Genomic DNA, 19626 nt, shown 5'->3' with positions numbered 1-19626 from the left:
ATTCTCTCCGACGGAAAAAAATATAAATCGAATGCAATATGCAGCGAAACAATCCCACTATAAATCACAGCCAGAATAGGATTGTGTAACAGCCAAGGCTAAACAGATTTTTTTAGTGGGCGCAAGTGAAGCGAAGTTGTTCGCGCTCGGAGCGGGTACAGTCCGCGCGGCGCGCTTGAAAGGCGCCCATCTCGGTTGAATAGCGGCCCAGCCCTCAGCTCGCTATTTGCAGAACAATGCAGGCTTGATGTGCGCACGCCGCTACCGGGAAAGCGCGGAGGGAAAACGCGCGAAGTCGCCAGTCTCGGCCCGCAAGTGCGACCGGCCGCGCGCCGAAGCACGCACCACGCAAGCGCCCTGGCGCTCGACGCCACGCGCCGCGCTCGCCGCGGCGTTACGTTTTCCGAATCGACCGCAGACGGCAACACTGCCACCGTGACAGAATTTCAGTGTCAAAAGGTTGGTGACCCCACTCTAGTGCAACCAAAATACCACCCAAACCCAAGGGTGCACAGCCTGGTTTCCTTCCACCCGCCCGCCTGACATCTGCTACTATGTGCAGTAGTAATTTCCTCGTGCGCCGCAAATGTCAAACGCTCTCGATTGAGTAGGAAATGCTGTTATGATGGACTGATTTATTTCCTATTACTGAGGTTTGAAAACTACTGATTGCCTAGGTGATTGATTTGACTAGTACACTTGTAAACCAATTACGAAGCAAAATATTTTCCTGTGGCGTTTTAATTTAATTAAGTTATATTGCATGTTGCTTCATTTATTTAAATTATTAATACGAGCAAAAAACCTTGATGTAGGTAAGTGCTTTAATTTCGCACACCTTTTATGACTACTGTTTTACGAGGGTTTGCGCACTTCCAGAGACCCCAAAGTCCTTGACACAGTTTGAAAGGTAATGTCAGAAAACACAAGGGGATATTATTACAAGCTACAACATTTTGGAGAGGAGTTCTATTTAGATGAATATCTCATAATTTCTTTCTCTGTCGTTGTATAACTGTTCGATGAAGGCTTGCTAATAGGCAAATCTGTGACCCATCGATGACAGCCGTGACGCATCAACTTATTCAACAAACTCTCACCCTACTTAGGTATCGGAAGATCATGACTCGCTACTTCGAAAACTTTTACCGTGCTCTTTACCGTATAAAAGGGCTCACCGCGATCCAATTTTAAACATAATAATCGATAAACACATCACCGATCCCCTCCTAGAAGAACGAGAATCGAATCGTAATTCAGCTCCAGTGTTTGTGAAGCTCGTAAAAAGAGTTTGAGTATTGCGACCTATATATCGAGTCTTAAACTGAAATTAGATTGCGTTAATGCGTTCAGTAGGAATATAAACTGCGTACCAAAACACGCCAAGGGATATGTCATGCCCCAGAAATAATAGCTCGAACCATGCCACGTACCAAACTTCGGATCGATGAGATCATCGCTGCAATGACATAAGACAACATATTTAAATGCACATAATTGTGAAATTAAAAGCAACACGCAATTTGCGTGAGAATTGTTCGTTGAGCAGTTACTAATGTTCAGTTCAGCAGGTGTCGTTTAGGCGTAATTATTGGACCCAAGGGTACAGTGAAGTGTGTCCTAAGTATCGCACCTTTAGTCTTTGTCATGACTGTGTAGTAAAGACATTGAATAGGGTTGTGTGGTTTATACAATAATAGGTACGACTAACGTATCATGTACGTTATATAGTAGATTTAGTGCAGCTATTAACCCATTGACAATGATTCAAAGCTTTCAAAAGAAGTCAAAACTGAATACAATTTTTAATTAAAGTATTAAAGCAATGATGAGAATATGACGACATTTTTAGGTACCGATATTAAAACATTAATTTACATAACTAACTTTTGATTAGCGTTGGTATTCATTTGCAAAACAGCGTAGTAACAACAACTTTTATTTCTCAACTTTGTCAATATGGCGAAAACACGTGGACCGTAAATATTGGGGTTCAATTTCTTGGAAGCATTTTGATACATATCTACGGCTTTAGGTAAGGGAGGGCTAGTTTCTTCAACCCCAAGACAGGGGGCCTATTTAGCTTCGGAGGGTGATACCTACAATAGTGTATTTGATCTAATTTTATTCCTTGAGAGGTTCACGGGGTATTCCGACGTACTAAGGGTAAACGGGATATATACGTACCTACCCTTCACGCGATTCCCGAGCGTACTTTTTTTGTGTGATTTCCCTCTTCTAGTGCCATATTAACAAAGTTTAAGATATTTGTCATGAGATACTTTGTCAACGAGATCACATCAACATGTACAAAAACCAACTTAGCACCTTTAGCTGTAACCTTAAAATATCTAAAGTTAATGAGGAGCTTTAGTCACATTACATGGTCAGTTGGTCATTGTTAATCGATTATGAAAACAAATTATTTCGTAAAACTCCACTAAATTGTATCGACATCGAACCGCTTATTAAAAATTACCACAGCAAAGTTATACATAAACAATTAATTACCTATTAATAATTTTGACGTTATATTTAATGAATTACTGAAAACACATTGTTTTGGCTTTCATATATTGCGTGACAAAATGGAATAGCATTACACAAGTTTTGTTGATATGGGTCAAACGAATACAAATAAAAAGTCAAGTTCCAATTACGTAATGTAAATAGCCATTTAATTTATGGCTGTTTAGGCGAAGTGACACGCAACTTGTTCACACCATATTACTTGAAAAATACATGTTGCCAACATGAAAAAGGTCTGAATCCAAGAAGTCTAGTCTAGTATACTTTTGGTGGAGAAAAATAATTTGTATCTTAACGTCATACCTGGCTTAACTGAAAGTTTATTAAACAGATGTAGAGGAGATACGTGCAAAAGTTATTGATATCATGAAAGTTAATGAACTGTAGCAACTTTATCTGATACATACATACTCGGTACGCAGGTACCATTAGTTTTACGGCAGAAGGTTGCACTGAATAAAAACATCATGCAATATGAAAACATATCAAAAATAGTTACATAAAGACTGCTCGCGTGGGATTCGCACACGTTTCAACATTTTTTTTTGTAAATAAGGCCTATCCAAGTTCCATTATTAAAGCTTTTGCGTGGGCTTCCCAGTGATTATAACAGTTTTGCCACACAATAATGAACCCTGGGACTATCTTACACAGTTCGTTATTCCTTGACGGGTTAAACTAAAGGGATGATCAACAGGCAGGTGAATAAACGCTTTGAAAAATCCTGGCTCGGCTTTTCAACAGCGCCTGCAAGTTTTATAAAGGTCTGGATTAAAAAATGTAGGCATAGTCTGCATTCTGTTATTGCACTAACTTATTTACTATGAATTGTACGCCTGGGAGTTCTGAGCGGAAAATTCTTTCCATCTTTTGCTTACAATTTGTAGAGCTGAGATATTTTTGAATCTTTGAAAAGAATCCTGAAGCTAGATATTTATTGTAGCTGTGGTTAAATTAAATATTTCGTTAATTTCAACTTCCACTCTTGCATCTTTTGAACACATACCTTTTGGTTCATTTCTAAAGGAAAAACAGAATGTGCAGTTTCATAAAAATCAATACTCTCAGACCAGAAATTATTTATATAACCTCTGAAAAAAACCCATGCTGACCTCGGTTTTATTCCTGTCCTTACGGGACTGTCACCCTTACATACGTGAGTAGCTTTGTACATAGACTTATTTACGTCGTCCAACATAGTCCTTTGAAGTATCGCCCAGACAGACTGTACCTATTTTATAGATATAGCCATGTATACCATTTCCAAGCCTTTTATTTTTCGGCGCCGTTAAATTGCCCTTTGATACTGATTTTAATTTACTAGACATTAAAGGACGTAAAGAAGTTTAAGTCAATGTGGATGGTTCAGGATATGTGATCTTGGTAATGGAGTCAGATTTTTATGGTGACGTGAAAAGTGGTGTAAATAAGTGAAACGAATATCTTTGAGCACTTTGATGATGTTTTGTCTTAGATTTTTTTGATAAAATTTAATAGTAAAATAGTAAAGGCAATTGGGCACTATTATGACCAGAGAAAAGTCCCTTGAGGACTGCAATTTTTTAGGCACACTGATATGAATAACGTCATCGAAAACCTTAACAGTTGAAAGGCCTTTCTTAGGTCCCTTAAAGATATTTAGGATACTGGTTTGATTTAAGTAAACAAACAATAGGGAAATATAAATGATGAATAATATACCTAGCATCTGGTGTACCTAAGTCTAAAAGAAAAGAGCATTACCGGTACCTACATGAATGAAATGAAATGGAAAAATACAAAAGAACCCTTCTAAAAAGAGTAGAAAATATCGAAGGGATTCTTTAAGCTCCTTAGTACTATAATACTTGAAGGGATGAAGGTTCTTTTGAAATCACAAACAATACTCGCTACTATTTCATAATATAAAATCTCAACCATCTCTGAATGAAATACGCACGCCTTAAGGCATGAATTTCAATAAATTATTCATAGTCCAGTAACGACGTGTAGCATTAGGTGTTAATACTATTTATAGTCAGGAAGTTTGGAATGAGGCTGGTCATAAACAAATACTATCTGATGGACGCGAACCACAGGGCCGGCATATTTACGTTTCTAAGAAAATTAGTTCAACAAGAATTAGAACAACTTTAAACTTCCGACTTTTGTGATATTCAGGTTATTAAACCTGCTTTCATAGATAAATTAAAAAGGTATAGAGTTTTTATCCGGTTTTCTTCCTACGCAGGTATTGTTAATGGAAATGGGCCCTTTGTGTGGGCGATGGTCTATGGGTGGGTTGCGATATTGAAACCCGACACGATTGTAAGTCACTAATGAGTTTTATTAAAAGAGCTATATTTTCACTCGAAATGGGAGCAGAATTTTCAAATTATTTACCGACGGGTACAAAGTCATGTTTCTAAAGGCAATCAAACAAGTAAAATGTGAGATACTCATAGAAGTCTCAAAGCTCACGTTGTGTCAACTTGCAGAATCTAGCACAGTTGTACACACTGCCCAAATATTGTTGGAAAACTAATAAAACTGCACAGATTTAAGCGCAGCAGATGATACGAGCTGACATTTGACCTATTTTCCGACGAAGCATCCATTTATTTTGCTAATATTAAATAGTTTTTATTGAATAGAAAACAAAACAGTGAATGTTTATTATTCTGGGAACTTCATTTATTTATGTCTGACTCAGCACATGTTACGAGTAAAAATGTATTTATTAAAATGATTTTTCTTATTTATAAAATATATAGAAGAGGAGTTATCTTAATAGCAATTGTTAAATTTTTGCAGCAAAAAGAAAGATCATATTATCACAACACATGTTCATATATCTACCTAAGTAACTGTTGGTTCTTTTTATAATGATTTATCTGATGAAAACAAAGTCACAACCGTCGCGCCGTTTTATTATATCGCTCCACTTTTCCTAACAAAATCTACAGCGACGAGTTATAAGATCATTTCATTACGTGTTTTCTCTCCAGTTTCCATGGCAACGTGAACAAGAATGTGCGATTCTATTTTGTTTTTCATCGCTTCTATGTATTTTATTTCCCTTTGATTTTGCATTCCAATATACAAAGTGAGGATCCCAATTTTTATTGCCGTCCATTGCACGTTTTGTTCATTTTTTAGTTTGTACGCGTTACCCTTTTGGTAGCGTCCGTATATTGATTTTTCACAAACTGGTTGCATGTTTTCATGTGTGCTTTTTAGGTTTTATTTTGTTAGGCAAAATATCGCTATCCGGGCATATGGTGAATTGGTGTTTAATGTTTTTATTTTATACCTGCAAATATGCAAATACATGTAGCAATCCATTTATATTGTATAACAGAACTGTACAGCCTATCTAAATCGAAACCTATAACATAGATAATCAAATGTAGAAACTAGAAAACCATTAAAATTAGAATGCGGGCTACCTCCGTGGAGTCGCATACAAATTATGGCATCTTCGATCTCATTGTTATGCAAATGCCTGAAGGCACAGCAAGCACACTAAATTACATTATCGGTGACTGGTGGCAACGTTACAGTCTGTGGTTTGTTGCCAACCAGTATGTTATCAGTTTAGTCTGGTGATTTACTAGCCTACGTCTTTTGTTTTTAAGTTAAAGACAAATTGAATGTTGATTCACTTGTAGCGTGTTTGGTTTCATATTCGGTAATGTCATTTCAGTTTATTTTGGTATTGCTATTGATTTCTGTGGCCTTTATGTGGTCATTGTGTGTTATTGATAAAGTTTGCTTATCGAGGCTTGAGGTCCTCCTCCTCGAGCCTCTGGAATTTTTATTAACGTCAATAAGGAATTTTGTTTTGTACTGCCTAACTAACACCCTAAGCCCAAGCCCCATTTAAAGTCTTCCAAACATTGCATTACAAAGCAAAATTAAAACAACGGAACTCATTTCCCCCCTTGCATAAAAACGTCTACTCAAAGGGCTTTTTGATGTTATCAGACATCAGTGTCCAGTCTTTTCTAGCCACGATCGTTATCAATGGCAGCTGTTGACATAACCATTTAGACGGCCTTTGTTGATAGCGAGCCAAACGACCCACCGTTTTCGTAAATATCCACCTGGGTTTAACTAAGTTCAGTTTTGATGCTTTTTTTTTTGGCTTTGCTGGTTGAATTTAACCTTTGCAAGTAAATATTGAGTGGTATTAGAATTGTGTATTTTGTTACTCATTTGCGTCAAAGATTTTACCATGTTATGAACCGTACATGTAATAATGTTTAGATATTTTATGTTGTTAAAATAGCATTGCAATGAAATCCAACAAAGGTTTTTTTAATGTTTAAACTCGAGGGCTTAATTGATATTTGAAGCTTGTGAGAATCTTTATAGAAAATGTTATTCCTACACGTTGTCATAGTATTTAAGTATGAATATGTTCATGAATCTTTCCAAAAACACAGATTCAAACTTTTCAACCCACTCTTTCACAGCAACACAAGATGCTCGACCTCTCAGATGTCTGTTTCCATCGTCGCGTGTAATCCGACCACCGCTCTAATTAGACCAACATGATCAGCTGAATTGGGAACAGTTCCACCGTTTCTGGAGCAACGTGTGAAGAACATTAATTTCCTCGCTCCGATGTAACGTGACTTGTCATCCAGTGGAAACCAACCTAGTTTTGTTTCCGTTCCGCTGGGAGCCTATTTGTGTTCGGATATAGGATAAGATCTATTTGTTTTATCTGAAATTGATGGCGTGTTATTTGAAATTGGTTTAATAGGCGATGCACTCTTTCATTATCGGTCTATTCCGCCATTGATGAAAGGTCTTTTTTGCCCACGGTTAGTAATTTACATAACTGTAAGAGTGTCAGTCTAAGCCAGTCCATTAACAGATTTAAAAATCAGTAGAATAAACAAAACAATAAAGAATTCACGGTCGAAAAAATACATTCAACATCCTTATCCTAGAAGCGTTCTATGGTTTCATACATAACTTACTTAGCAAACCGTTTATCCTTGAAACAAGAGAAGGTCGAGCAAATATTTAGTCTTGTTTGGTTAGGGTGTGGAGCGCGCTCAGGGATACTTCTAAGTGATTTATGTCTGTGGCATTGGCCAGCATTATACCATCGTCTTTCACACGAGTAACTGGGGCAAATAAAAGAACAATTATATTGTTACTGTCGAATTTAGATATGGCTATGAGATATTTTATAGATAAAAATTCGGTTATTCAAAGTAGGCTAAAAATCAGCACTTTTTAAAGGTTCAATTTATAAAGTTCTTCCTATGTGTCTTTCTGGGAAGAAGAAATGGTGGAACAAACTCCCCAGCAACACAATTCTGTCTGTATGATTTTCTATTATTCTTTATAACGCTCAGCTGTCATAATAGTGTTATCTCATCTGTCACCCGAAATTAGAAGCTTTTAGGAACTTTCGTTAAGTAATGGACCCTACCTGTTGAGTGTTGATATATTGTATTATGATATTTACTGATGTTATAAAGATCAATATTTATTATATAAAAGTGTTAATTGAAGGTTTCACGTCTGAGTTAATTGATGGGAAATTAAGATGAATGCCACTGAAGAAGGAGGTTTGATGCCGTCATGGCTGTTAGTATCACTAAATGTTATAGGTAGGAGCATGTTTGACAGCAATTTCATATCTATCTATACTAATATTATAAAGCTGAAGAGTTTGTTTGTTTTTTTGAACGCGCTAATCTCAGGAACCACGGGTCCGATTTGAAAAATTCTTTCAGTGTTAGATAGCCCATTTATCGAGGAAGGCTATAGGCTACTTTTTATCCGGGTTCGTGCAGAGGTTTCCACGGGATGCGGGTGAAACCGCTGGCAGAAGCTAGTTACACTATAAAGCCTTTGATACAAAATTATATTTAACCCTTTAGGTACAATCACCGCTTCACTCACATTTACCAATACTACGTACTTACCTATAGCCAGAGTTTATTGTTCTTTACCAACTGTTGATGGGCACAAAACAGGCGGTTTTTCCGCACTATTTACACCGCGATTGCTTTAACCTATTAAATGGGGATCGTAGCTGCTCCACGTATGACCCAGTTTAGAAGCCACGTGCATTTAGAGCGAGCGCACACTACAAAGATTTAGTCGGCCGATAGTTAATTTTTGCTCAGAAATCAGTATGAAGCCTGTCATTGAACATCCTTGGTAGTCGATACGGGTAGTCAGAAGCCAGTAAGTCTGACACCTATCTAGCTAAGGGGTATCGGGTTGACCGGGAAACTGGGTTGAGGGGGTCAAATAGGCAATCATTCTATGTAAAACACTGGTTCTCAGCCGCATCCGGTTAGACTGGAAGCCGACCCCATCATAGTTGAGAAAAGGCTCGGGAGATGATAATATCAGTATGACGATGAATGGTAGTGCACACGTAACAACTATTAGGTATTTTTCGGTATCAGACCGACTAAAAACTTTTGTTGAATACACGATTAAAAAAAAACCTACCAAGGAGCGACTAAATAGTTTGAAGTGTGCGCACAGGCTTACTATCGCCGTTGTAAGAGAGCTATGGGCTCGTAAAAAATAAAATTGTTTTACTACCTACTCGTACGTTCATGGTTACGGTGCAAACATAAAACTGTTGGTAATGTGGCGTATGAATCACCTGTTTTGTTCTAAAGGGAGAACTGTTATTGTTTTGTGTCGTGAAAATTATTTGTTATTTTTAGTGGAAGTGTACTTTTAGGTCCTTTTTCTGATATTAAATTTATAACCGTAGAATAGAGGCTATTTAAAAAGCCAAACAGTGTATTCATTTCTTTGAAGGCTTGACTAAATTAATTAAATATACTAAGTTATACGCTCAATCCTTCTTTGTGTGAGAGGAGGCCTGTAGCCAGAAGTGAGACGATAAAAAAAGGCTGTAACGTATACTAACTTATAACTCACCGTTCAGTAGCTTCCTACATAACATTAAAATATTACCACTACACAAATAACAGAAAGGCAACGCCATCATTTCAAAACGAACTTCAGCAAAAAGCTATGCTAATGCTTCGCACATGACTCAAGTTATAAATACAAATCCATCAACTAACTCGAACTAACCAATGGAATGCAACATAATGAAGATCAATTAGCCACAGAACCATTTAGAAAGCTACCATACAATTAGCGACTATTCAGGCATTTGTGACTATTTTCTCACCGTACGAATACAAAATAAGCGAGCAACGAATTGTTCCAACGTTCGCACACTTAAATACGAAGAAAAGAGCTCTAACAAAGAGGTTTCGCCTTAAGCACTCGGGAACAAGTGTGGACTTTGGAGTATGAAGGTAAACTGTATAGCGCTTATGCAAACCTGAGAAGTCGGTAGCAAATAAATACAGAAGTAAACTCGAGATACCGACTTGTAGATAGAAAACTGTATTGTACCATAAGCTTTTTAAAGGAAAATATAGTTGTTCTCAATACCTACTTTTAGAAGTCGGTTTCTTTTTGTTACCATCATCATCACCGTTGCCTTTAAATCGTCCCACTGCTGGACTCAGGGTTCCTCTCACTCAGCAACATTGTAATAAGTTTTATAATACAAATAGATGTCTTCTAATAACATCAAAACATAAATAGCCAACATAAAAGCAACAGATCCTTATTTAACTGCGCAATTATTTAATGGTTATTATAATCATACCTCAAGCCACCCAGTGTTTTAGTTCCTCGAGTCTTGCGAAAGAACTTTAGTGTTACATTTTCTGTGCAAAAGAGATAACAAAAAAGTCTTTCTTGAAATGTAAATTGGCACAATTAAGCGCTCCGACATTTGCATAATTAAGCAATTTCTATGTAACTAGTGTGTGGCGGCTCCTAACTTAGGTGTTCTAGAATATTATTATTTTGTGACTCGCAAAGCTCTTATGAAGGAACTAACCATTTTTGTAAGATTTTAATTAGAAAAATTCTTAGAGTCAATTAAGATCATATTTTTAGGTTATCAAATTTTTTATTTTCCGTGAATATGCCGTTTTAGGAGTACCTATTTTTTGTAAATCACTACTTACTTGATAAGCTTGTGAGACATATTGATAATATTCAGGACACTTTATCCATATGCACGTGCAGGGTGGTTCTAAGCATAGGGTGGGGCATAGTTCCCTCGGGACGCGGGCGAATCCAAGGGTGGAAACTAGACTGTAAATATATTAGGTACCTAATTACCATCCAAATTATTTATTTACATAATCATAATTTATGCTGAAATTAAGATTAAAATAAAGTGTCCACTTACAAAACAAACAGACGTTATAATTTACATTTCATTGAGACAAATTAGGCCGAGTGTTAAAAGCAATATGTCTATGGCCATATCAAATTCCTTCCCTTGAAAGATGCCAGTTCAATGTGGATCATAAACTGAACTATAAACTACATATTTGGTGTCAAATTACTTGTAATTCGTCATACTAGGACCTTGTCCTAAATCCTCTTGCGAAATTAGGAATTTATGATCACTAATTTGAACCGATTTTAGCTGGAATTTCGGTCAATTTACGGTTTATGCGATTGAGATTTGTATGCAGCAATCAAATATTTGATTATGATTTTGTATTTCGGTCAATGATTGCAAAATTAATGGTAATTTTTACTGTATATTATAAGGTGCTAGTTTTATTCAATAGCAGTTCCTCCCGCTTCCCGAGAAAACTACTTACTTCCCCTAACCGAGTAAAAAGAATTATCGTACCGAATATTACTGCGAAGTTTCATATACATCTATACAGCCGTTGTCGCGTAAAGCACACACACAAACTATCGCCTTTATGATTGGGACTAATGTGTGATAATAATACATGAAAAAATAAAACCTACGTCAAACAAAAGGTAACTTATAAACATCGATGAAAAGAAAACATTGAAAGTAAACATAACAGACATAACTTAATTGTACGCCGTGACTAGTTCGCGAAGTTCGTTGACCCCGTGGCCTAGTTACACTAAATCGATGGTACTTCGTCCTTAGAAGTGCATTTCGAGTAATGCGCTTTTTTTTCAAACTATTTTTTTTCATAAAGCCATTAGTTTTTGCAGCCATTCGTTTATGATGGACTGAACAAATCATGCGGTTGTTTACCGGTCAATTATCGGTTCGATTTTGAGAATTTTGTTGATGGGTTATTTACCAATTTGATCTTCATTTAGGTAACTTAAAAAATCGAATCATTATATCAATAAAACAAAGTTACCACATCTTGCAGAATCTTAACGCCAACAAATCAACTTCAAACCTTTCCTGTTACCTACATCAAACCGTATAGATTACTTTTTCGCTCGATACATTTGTCACATAGACACAATTCAGCCAGACATGGTCAGACAGGCTCCAACCACACACATTGCTGCCAGTATTTTCCCCACATAATGGCAGTTTCACTCGGCAAAAAACGTTCTGCATTCAAACAGCTTTCCGAGCCGTGAGGCCAGAATTAATTCTCATAATGTGGCATAGTTAGAAATGCACCGTTCTGTTACTTTTTAATTTGCTACTCTGTGGATTTTTAATTGAGTTCCTTGGCAGTTGAAATGTAGATGTTAATTGGGCAGTTTCTTTGTGGTAGGCTGTGGTTTTGAAGCGCGTTCTATTTTTGAAAATGGAAGCCATTTCGGTTTTTCTATGTGCACTTTCTATTTTAGTTTTTTTATTGGTTTTGTACTTGGGACTATAGTTCGGCCATTCAGAGAATGCGTTCCTGACACGTCGCGATTGAACTGACGACGTAACTTTGCAATGGCGTTGCAGTTACGATAAAAATATTTTTGCTGGTTGTTTACCGTTTTAACAATTGAGGAGCATTAAAACAACATTATTATATCAATAATCAATGAATGTAGTTACGTCGTCAGTTCAATCGCGACGTGTCAGGAACGCATTCTCTGAATGGCCGAACTATAATGGTAGGTAAAATTATACCTGTTGTTTATATAGTTTTTAAATGAACATTTGATTACTCTTATTCATAGGTAGAGTCATAACATAAATTATTAGCTGAATACTGTCCACATAAATACCTAAATAGGTATCAAGTATTCTCACGAAGTTCATAACTTGAAACTTTCTCATAACTATAAATAAATAATAACTGCATCACGATTGCGCATGAAAATTTCATACGCATTGTTGTTGACAGATTTATCGCGAATTTATTCTTGCATTAAAAAAAAGTAGATTTATGAAGGTGCTGACATCTGTCATTACGTTTCTTGAACAGTCCTTCCTCACATGGAAATGTTTCGCAAGATTTGACAAAGCGTCCTCTGTCAGGCACGTCTATTGTTCCCGATAGGAGCAGTCATTTACATGTCTCGTGGTGAGAACGCTAATGAATGGTTTGCTCAAAATTAGCAGTTCTCTATATAGGAAATATTTTACCTTCTATATTGAAAAAGATGGTGATACGGTTGTGTATTAGCAGTCGTTCTAAATATGAATATGATTTTTAAAACGAATTAGAGAAATAAGATTCGGTAGACTACCTACAGACTTTGAGACCATTGACAATCATTATTACATTTAAATCCGAAAACTAGGTACATTCATCAAATGACCAACCCATATAAGCAATATAACATCACGAGTTTCCATTGAATATACCAATATGTAAGCAATTAATTCTACAAAAAAGTCGATTTAAAAAGGTTGAACACTGCATAATAGGAACGAGTTCCTACGCTGCCGCCTACAAGTCATAGTAACCCACTTTCAAAGCATTGGAACTGCTCATAAATCCTAGGTGGTAGCCATCTTAAACTGCCATAGTGTCATCATAGATATACTCTTTACAAAAAACTAGCTTCTGCCAGCGGTTTCACCCGCATCCCGTGGGAACTACTTCCCGTACCGGGATAAAAAGTAGCCTATAGCCTTCCTCGATAAATAGGCTATCTAACACTGAAAGAAATTTTCAAATCGGACCAGTAGTTCCTGAGATTAGCGCGTACAAACAAACAAACAAACAAACTCTTCAGCTTTATAATATTAGTATAGAAGTATAGATATCTACTTCATGCTTATGATGTCGTAGGGAGTCTTGTTCTATTGAACCGATTTTGAAAATGATTACCTAAAGAACACTTCGATACATCTTGTCAGTCCTGGTATTTAACAGTTAGGTATGCATTCTCCTTGGGATGTAGTTCCTTTTATGACGCGAGTAAAACCGCGAGACTCAGCTAGTTATTGCTTCATGCACTTTATAGGTCGCCTGTGCTCATGCAGGTGTGATTTTCACACTTTACCGGTAAATAAGCACCTGCACTCGATAACTGCAGTATGTCAGTGCATACTTAGGTATAATCTACTATATAAAAATAAGTCCGGTTTTCCTCCCTGACGCTATAACTCCAGAACGCACGAACCGATTTCCACGGTTTTGCATTCGTTGGAAAGGTCTCGGGCTCCGTGAGGTTTATAGTAAAGAAAATTCAGGAAAAACAAAAAAAAATATCACCAAACAATATGTTACGTAAAACGAAGCCATCTGGTGGCGGAACGGAGTTCGCCGGGTTTGCTAGTTACATATATATAGATACCTAGGTATATGTTATGGAATAAATACTTAAATACTGAAGTTAACTTGATGCTGATTATAATCGATAGAGGTGTCAATGTCGACAATTATACGGTTGAATGCGTGTATTGTAATTAATACTATGTTAATAGTTCTTGAATGAAACCTAGTTTATTAAGTTTGTCGATTGATAAACCATTACCTAAGATGTTAAGCTATGGGCTGTACACTACCTGAACGTGCCCCAAAGGGTGATAGCCATTAGGCTAATCCGGGGGTACCGCACGATCTCCCGCGAAGCAGCTGGCCTACTTGCTGGACTGCCACCGTGGGATCTGGAGGCGAGGGTCTTCTTGCGCCTGTACGACTGGCGCGAGGAGGCTCAGCGCCGGGGGGAAACCCCGTTGCCGCGGCAAGTTGGCGCGCAGCGGGCGGAGCTCCGGCGCGATCTCATGGTGGCCTGGAGGGAGCGACTGTCGCAACCCAGTGCAGGGCACGCCACCATCGTGGCGGTAAGTCCCCTCTTTGAGGAGTGGCTCGGGAGGAGTCACGGCGCCCTCACGTACCGCATAACGCAGGTCCTCACCGGACACGGTTGTTTCGGGAGGTACCTGCACCGCATCGGTCGTGAGGAGGCGCCCGGGTGTCACCATTGTGCGGACAGCCCCGAGGACACGGTGGACCACACAGTCCAGGTGTGCCCCGCATGGGAAGGGCACCGCCGGGTCCTCGTCGAGGCTTTGGGCGGCGGCGACCTCTCGCGTCCGGCCCTGGTTCAGGCCATGGTCCGGGGCGAGAGGGAATGGGATGCCGTCGCCTCCTTCTGCGAAGTGGTCATGCTCGAGAAGGAGGAGGCGGAACGCCAGAGAGTTCGCACCTCTCATCCCGGCCGCCGCGCTGGACCAGGTAGACACCATGGGCGCCGGGTGTCGCGAGATGCCACCGTAGACGTGGGTCTGTGGGTGGTGAGTTCGGGTGGCTCATCGTCCCTCTGTCTGCTTAGACGACAGACCCGTGTCGACGGCGCGCGTTGTTCCACGCGCTCCTCAAAGAGATGTCAGCAACCCCAGCGGGGCCCAGCAGGGCCAAGGCCTGCCGGAGCTGCGGGTTGTTCGAAAGAGATACCGCGGCCCTGGTACAAAAAAGGCCTATGACGGAACACGACGGTTTTTAGTCAGAGTAAGAGTCTGACACTCCCTCACCGCTGCTAACCCACAGCGGGAGGGGTCATTTGATGATTTTTGACGTCGTAAAAAAAAAAAAAAAAAAAGATGTTAAGCTATTGATGATTTAGTTACTATTATTTTCTATTGTATTTATTGGGTACAGTATGTTTTTGCTGTCAGGATTTTATTGTAGTGATTCGACTGCAAGTGGAAAATGTTCCGACAAGTAACTCTAGTCTGATAGGTAGAGTCATTCAGGAACCTCGACTTTAAAACTTTGCTCATCTCATTAAATATTCCTTACCGCCTAGATATTCCAAAGTGAGAGTAAGTAATGCCTTTAATAAAAGTGTAAAAATAAAGTAGTTGCAGAGTAAATTATATCAAACAAATGGGTTAGTGAAATCTGCAGTAAGTTGGGAGCTACCTACAAGTGTGTATAAACCTTTAAGTAAACAAGACACCATCAATCACAAACTGAAAGTGTCAAGTAGGTCACACCTGTTGGAAATAAATCTATTGACTGCACTTCTCACATTTATTGTAGGCGTTTTCTTTTGTTCTAATTACTTTTTGTGTTCAGATTTCAAATAATTCTTTGCTTGACAGTTTTGAAATAACGGTCTGGAAAAATTATGTAGGTACATATTACGTTAACTTACTGAGTTTATTTTATTGTAAGAAATACCTACTTACATTTATTTAAAGTTGTAGATTGTAATAATTGTTTTTGTATTTTCATTGGACAGTTAAAAAAGTAGGAAAAGAAATCCAGTAAAAGGCTTATTTAAGTCTGACAACACCTGAGAACGGAGCTTGTCTACTAATGCTTTATTATATGATATTTTCATAAGTATTAAAGAACAACAACATTTCCCTATTAAGGTAGAGAGATTAAGTACACACAAACGAATCCATCCAAAATGATTGTCACGATTCATCAATTTTCTTACGTCAGTCACCAAAGAGGATTGCCATAAGTTACACAAGAACCTATTTTGTATTCGACTCTCATCTTCACTCCATATTGAGGAGTAATTCATGAAGCGTAGACATTAGCACTACGATATGGGAGGCGTTTGTTCCCATGGCGGTGAGGGTATGAACTTTGTCTCTGTATGAATTATTCAGTCACCTTCGGATGTTTTGATTTGGACAGATTAGTTTTTTTAAGAATAAATTGTAAAAAAAGCTTCAGAAATGAATATGCTCGATACTTAATTTGCAAAGTGCCGTAAGAAGAATCAAAATATTGCTACATTAAATTGTTAATGATAAATGGTTCAAAGTTCATTTTTTTCTAGTTAATAAAAGACAGAAGTCTTTAACAAAAATACAAACAAAATCTATCCGAACACTAAGACACCCCTTCATTTAATCAAGCCTAATTATACCAGACTTAAATATGTTTGTGTCTGCTACAGACCAAGTTTACTCTAAGCCAAAATTGCATTAAAGCGAGTAAATTGGAGCAAGACTGGCAGCCGGAGCTCCTAGCTTACTCAAGCTTCTTAAAGAATATGAAAAACTTTATTAACGAACTAAAAGATACAAGTTTTATATTTTTAAAGACTTTGCTAAGATGAAGGACCAAGACGCTAATGTACTATATAAGCAAGATTTATTAAGTTAGCCGGAAGACGGTGTCTTTGTTACTCGAAGCATACAAAGATATTACATTACTCGGCTTACTCATCCTTTCTAACGTAATCTTTTAGTAACTTGATACGGTAGTAATTGTGTTATTGTATGGCAGTTTGTTTATGAATGCTCCAATTTATAACTCTCACTATACTCCTAAGAACAAGTCGTAAGCAAAAACGAAGTTTTTTCGGATATTCTGCGCGGTTCAACTGGTTTTGCAACCTTACGCATTTATCTCCTAACAGCCTTTTCATACTGGCAAAATTTCCGTCCGATATCGTATCACCCGTACGTACCGGGTGATGTCGTTTGGTATCAGAAAATCCTCCAATATGAAAAAGCTCTAAGATTTCGTGACTATTTGACAATCTTTTTCGTTTGTTTTTTCTTAGAATTCTAATATATTTTCTCAGGTGCGCGTTCGCGAGTTCTACATCGCGATGCAGCGTTGCCCCTACATCCACGAGATGAAGGAGCGGCTGCTTGGCGCGCCGGTAGACGCGGAGACCAAGGACCAGCGGGCCCCCATCGAGCGACCGCTCGAGTCTCAAGACAACCAGGTCGGCACCATCGTCAAAGTGAGCTCATCTTCATTTTCATCTTTCATTATAACTGCTATGAATATTCTGGGGCCTTGAAGACTATTTATTTATCTACTGAAGTGCCTCTAGCTAGGGCATACGTACGTACGTAAAAACTATCTTCAGTTTTAAAAAATCGGTAGCATTTTGGCTGCATTGATTCCTTTAACAGTTAAGGATCTAGGTTTGATTTGGCAAAATGTTGGCTATAAATATAGCTACGCCCAGGAGATGAATAGAAATGTGTTGTGATTCTAAATAAGCAAAGACAAACCAAAAGATATTCCTTATATCTGGAAACCACCTTAGCTGATTATTGATTGGAAAAGGGCTGTTAAGTCCATGACCATTTCCAGATGATTTGAAGTTATGTAAGAGACTCCTTGAAACTCCAAAACCTTTGAAGTATTGGCTTCACACCTCATTTCCCAGTTGGGTAATGTGTCGAATTCAGTAAACATTAAATTGGGTCCAATTGGCAATGTATGTCAGACTTACATTGATATCAGAGTTCTTCACGGTACCCTGCTAAGTAAATAGTCTTCTTTGAATACCTTAAATAAAGATATTACCAAATATTTCCGTAATTATAGAACATTGATAGCAGTTGACATATTTAAATATGATTTATTATTCTAATATATGATTTACCTATTTTACTATTGACCTTATGAATTTCCTCTCAAAGAAAATGGTTTGTTTTAAACTTCTAAAATGGTATCTGACTATATCTTCTATAAAATGATTACTCAACAGAATCGTTTTTGTTTGAAAACTAACGTTTGTTCGTACAGGTATGTTTCCTTTAGACATTTTTCTTCTTTCTATCTTTTTAGTATTTCATGAACCATGGGTAGACTCATTTTATTGTTTCCCAATCTTGTAGTTATCATAGTCATGCACTAAAATAGAGAAACAATGCACAGAATTAGATAAAAGTCATAAAATCAATTGGCATCTGTTTTGTTACCATGGAATTATTAATAGAGATTTTATAGCCGATGCATGGTATTCTAAAATGGATGCTAAGATTGCTGTAGAGGATAAACGTCATAAAACGTAGACACACTTAGACATTAGAAATACAAATAAGGATAGAGTTACAATCAGCCTGTCTGAAAACGGTATCGACTAAATTAGTGATGCACTGGGCATTGTTAGTGTTCTATGTAGCATAAAAATCAGGTAAGGTTAAGTATGTTGCACATGCAATACCTAGGTATGTGTCGTTTTTTCGGCCGTGACAACACTTTTACGATGCAAGGTGTAGTAACAATGATAGACGTTACTATGTCAGGATTATGTTATATTGCCAATCACGATGAGATGCTAAGTTAGGGATACCTATGAAATGAATCCAGGCAGTGCAAGATTAATCATGGATTTCGACGAATCCCGCGTAGGTTCCGAAGTGTCTTAGAAGTCTTCCGAAATGGCCTAGATATATTTTTGGTAGATCGATTATTTTTTTATTTAATGAAGTGGGTGCAGTGACAAAAATCACTATACCCATGCCTGTTTGATGCCAGAGGTCTACAAGAAGACCTATTTAAGTTGTTATGATTCAAATAACTTACCTTTTAAGCACGTCCCATTTGTTTAGGGAGCAGCTTTGCACTTGAATTCACAGAATGAATGCTGTATTTAGTTGCTATTGTGAAAACAAATGACGAAATTAGACTCGCATGTTATTGTTTGTTTCAAAATACAAAACATTGATGTGTTAGTCTGTATCGAGTTGTCAGGCAGTTATACCAACCAAAATCATTAGAAGGAATTTTGTACGAATTGAGTGTTCAGTGAAGAATGGTGTAAAGAATAGTAATAATATATAGTGTTATTAGTGTCTTAATCTTAGTTATTTCAAATGAAACGAAAACGTAAAGTGGAAGTTGTGGACATGTCAATGGAATTTATGGTTTCTCTGGTATTGGGTTTGGATTTAATCGTGCTAATTCTAGTTATTCTTAACATTGGCATATAAGTATACAATATTAGCATTAGTATCTTTGAAAATATATTGGTATATTGGTAAAATATATTGTAGCTATAATGTATTCTAGCAGTTTCTGAACGTCTCGCGATCGCTCATGACCCCCAAACAATAGTTAGTTTTTGCATTGTGTCTGCAGCGTGCATTTCAGTGTCGTGCCGTAGGTATACGTAGATACTTAG

At 37.7% G+C, this 19626-nt stretch overlaps 1 protein-coding gene across 1 annotated transcript in view; it reads left to right on the top strand.

The window, feature by feature from the left end:
• The first annotated feature begins 247 nt into the window (after window positions 1-247).
• LOC124632379 (proton channel OtopLc) overlaps window positions 248-19626 on the top strand; it is a 36415-nt gene continuing 17036 nt past the window's right edge. The window contains 3 exon segments of the mRNA XM_047167201.1: window positions 248-290; window positions 293-459; window positions 17284-17448. Of these exon segments, the coding sequence (XP_047023157.1) occupies window positions 248-290; window positions 293-459; window positions 17284-17448 (375 nt within the window).

This window comes from Helicoverpa zea, chromosome 8 (assembly GCF_022581195.2).
Source record: "Helicoverpa zea isolate HzStark_Cry1AcR chromosome 8, ilHelZeax1.1, whole genome shotgun sequence".
NCBI classification, from domain to species: domain Eukaryota; kingdom Metazoa; phylum Arthropoda; class Insecta; order Lepidoptera; family Noctuidae; genus Helicoverpa; species Helicoverpa zea.
The sequence above is the reverse complement of the archived record's forward strand: the minus strand, read 5'-3'. Positions and strand labels throughout refer to the sequence as shown.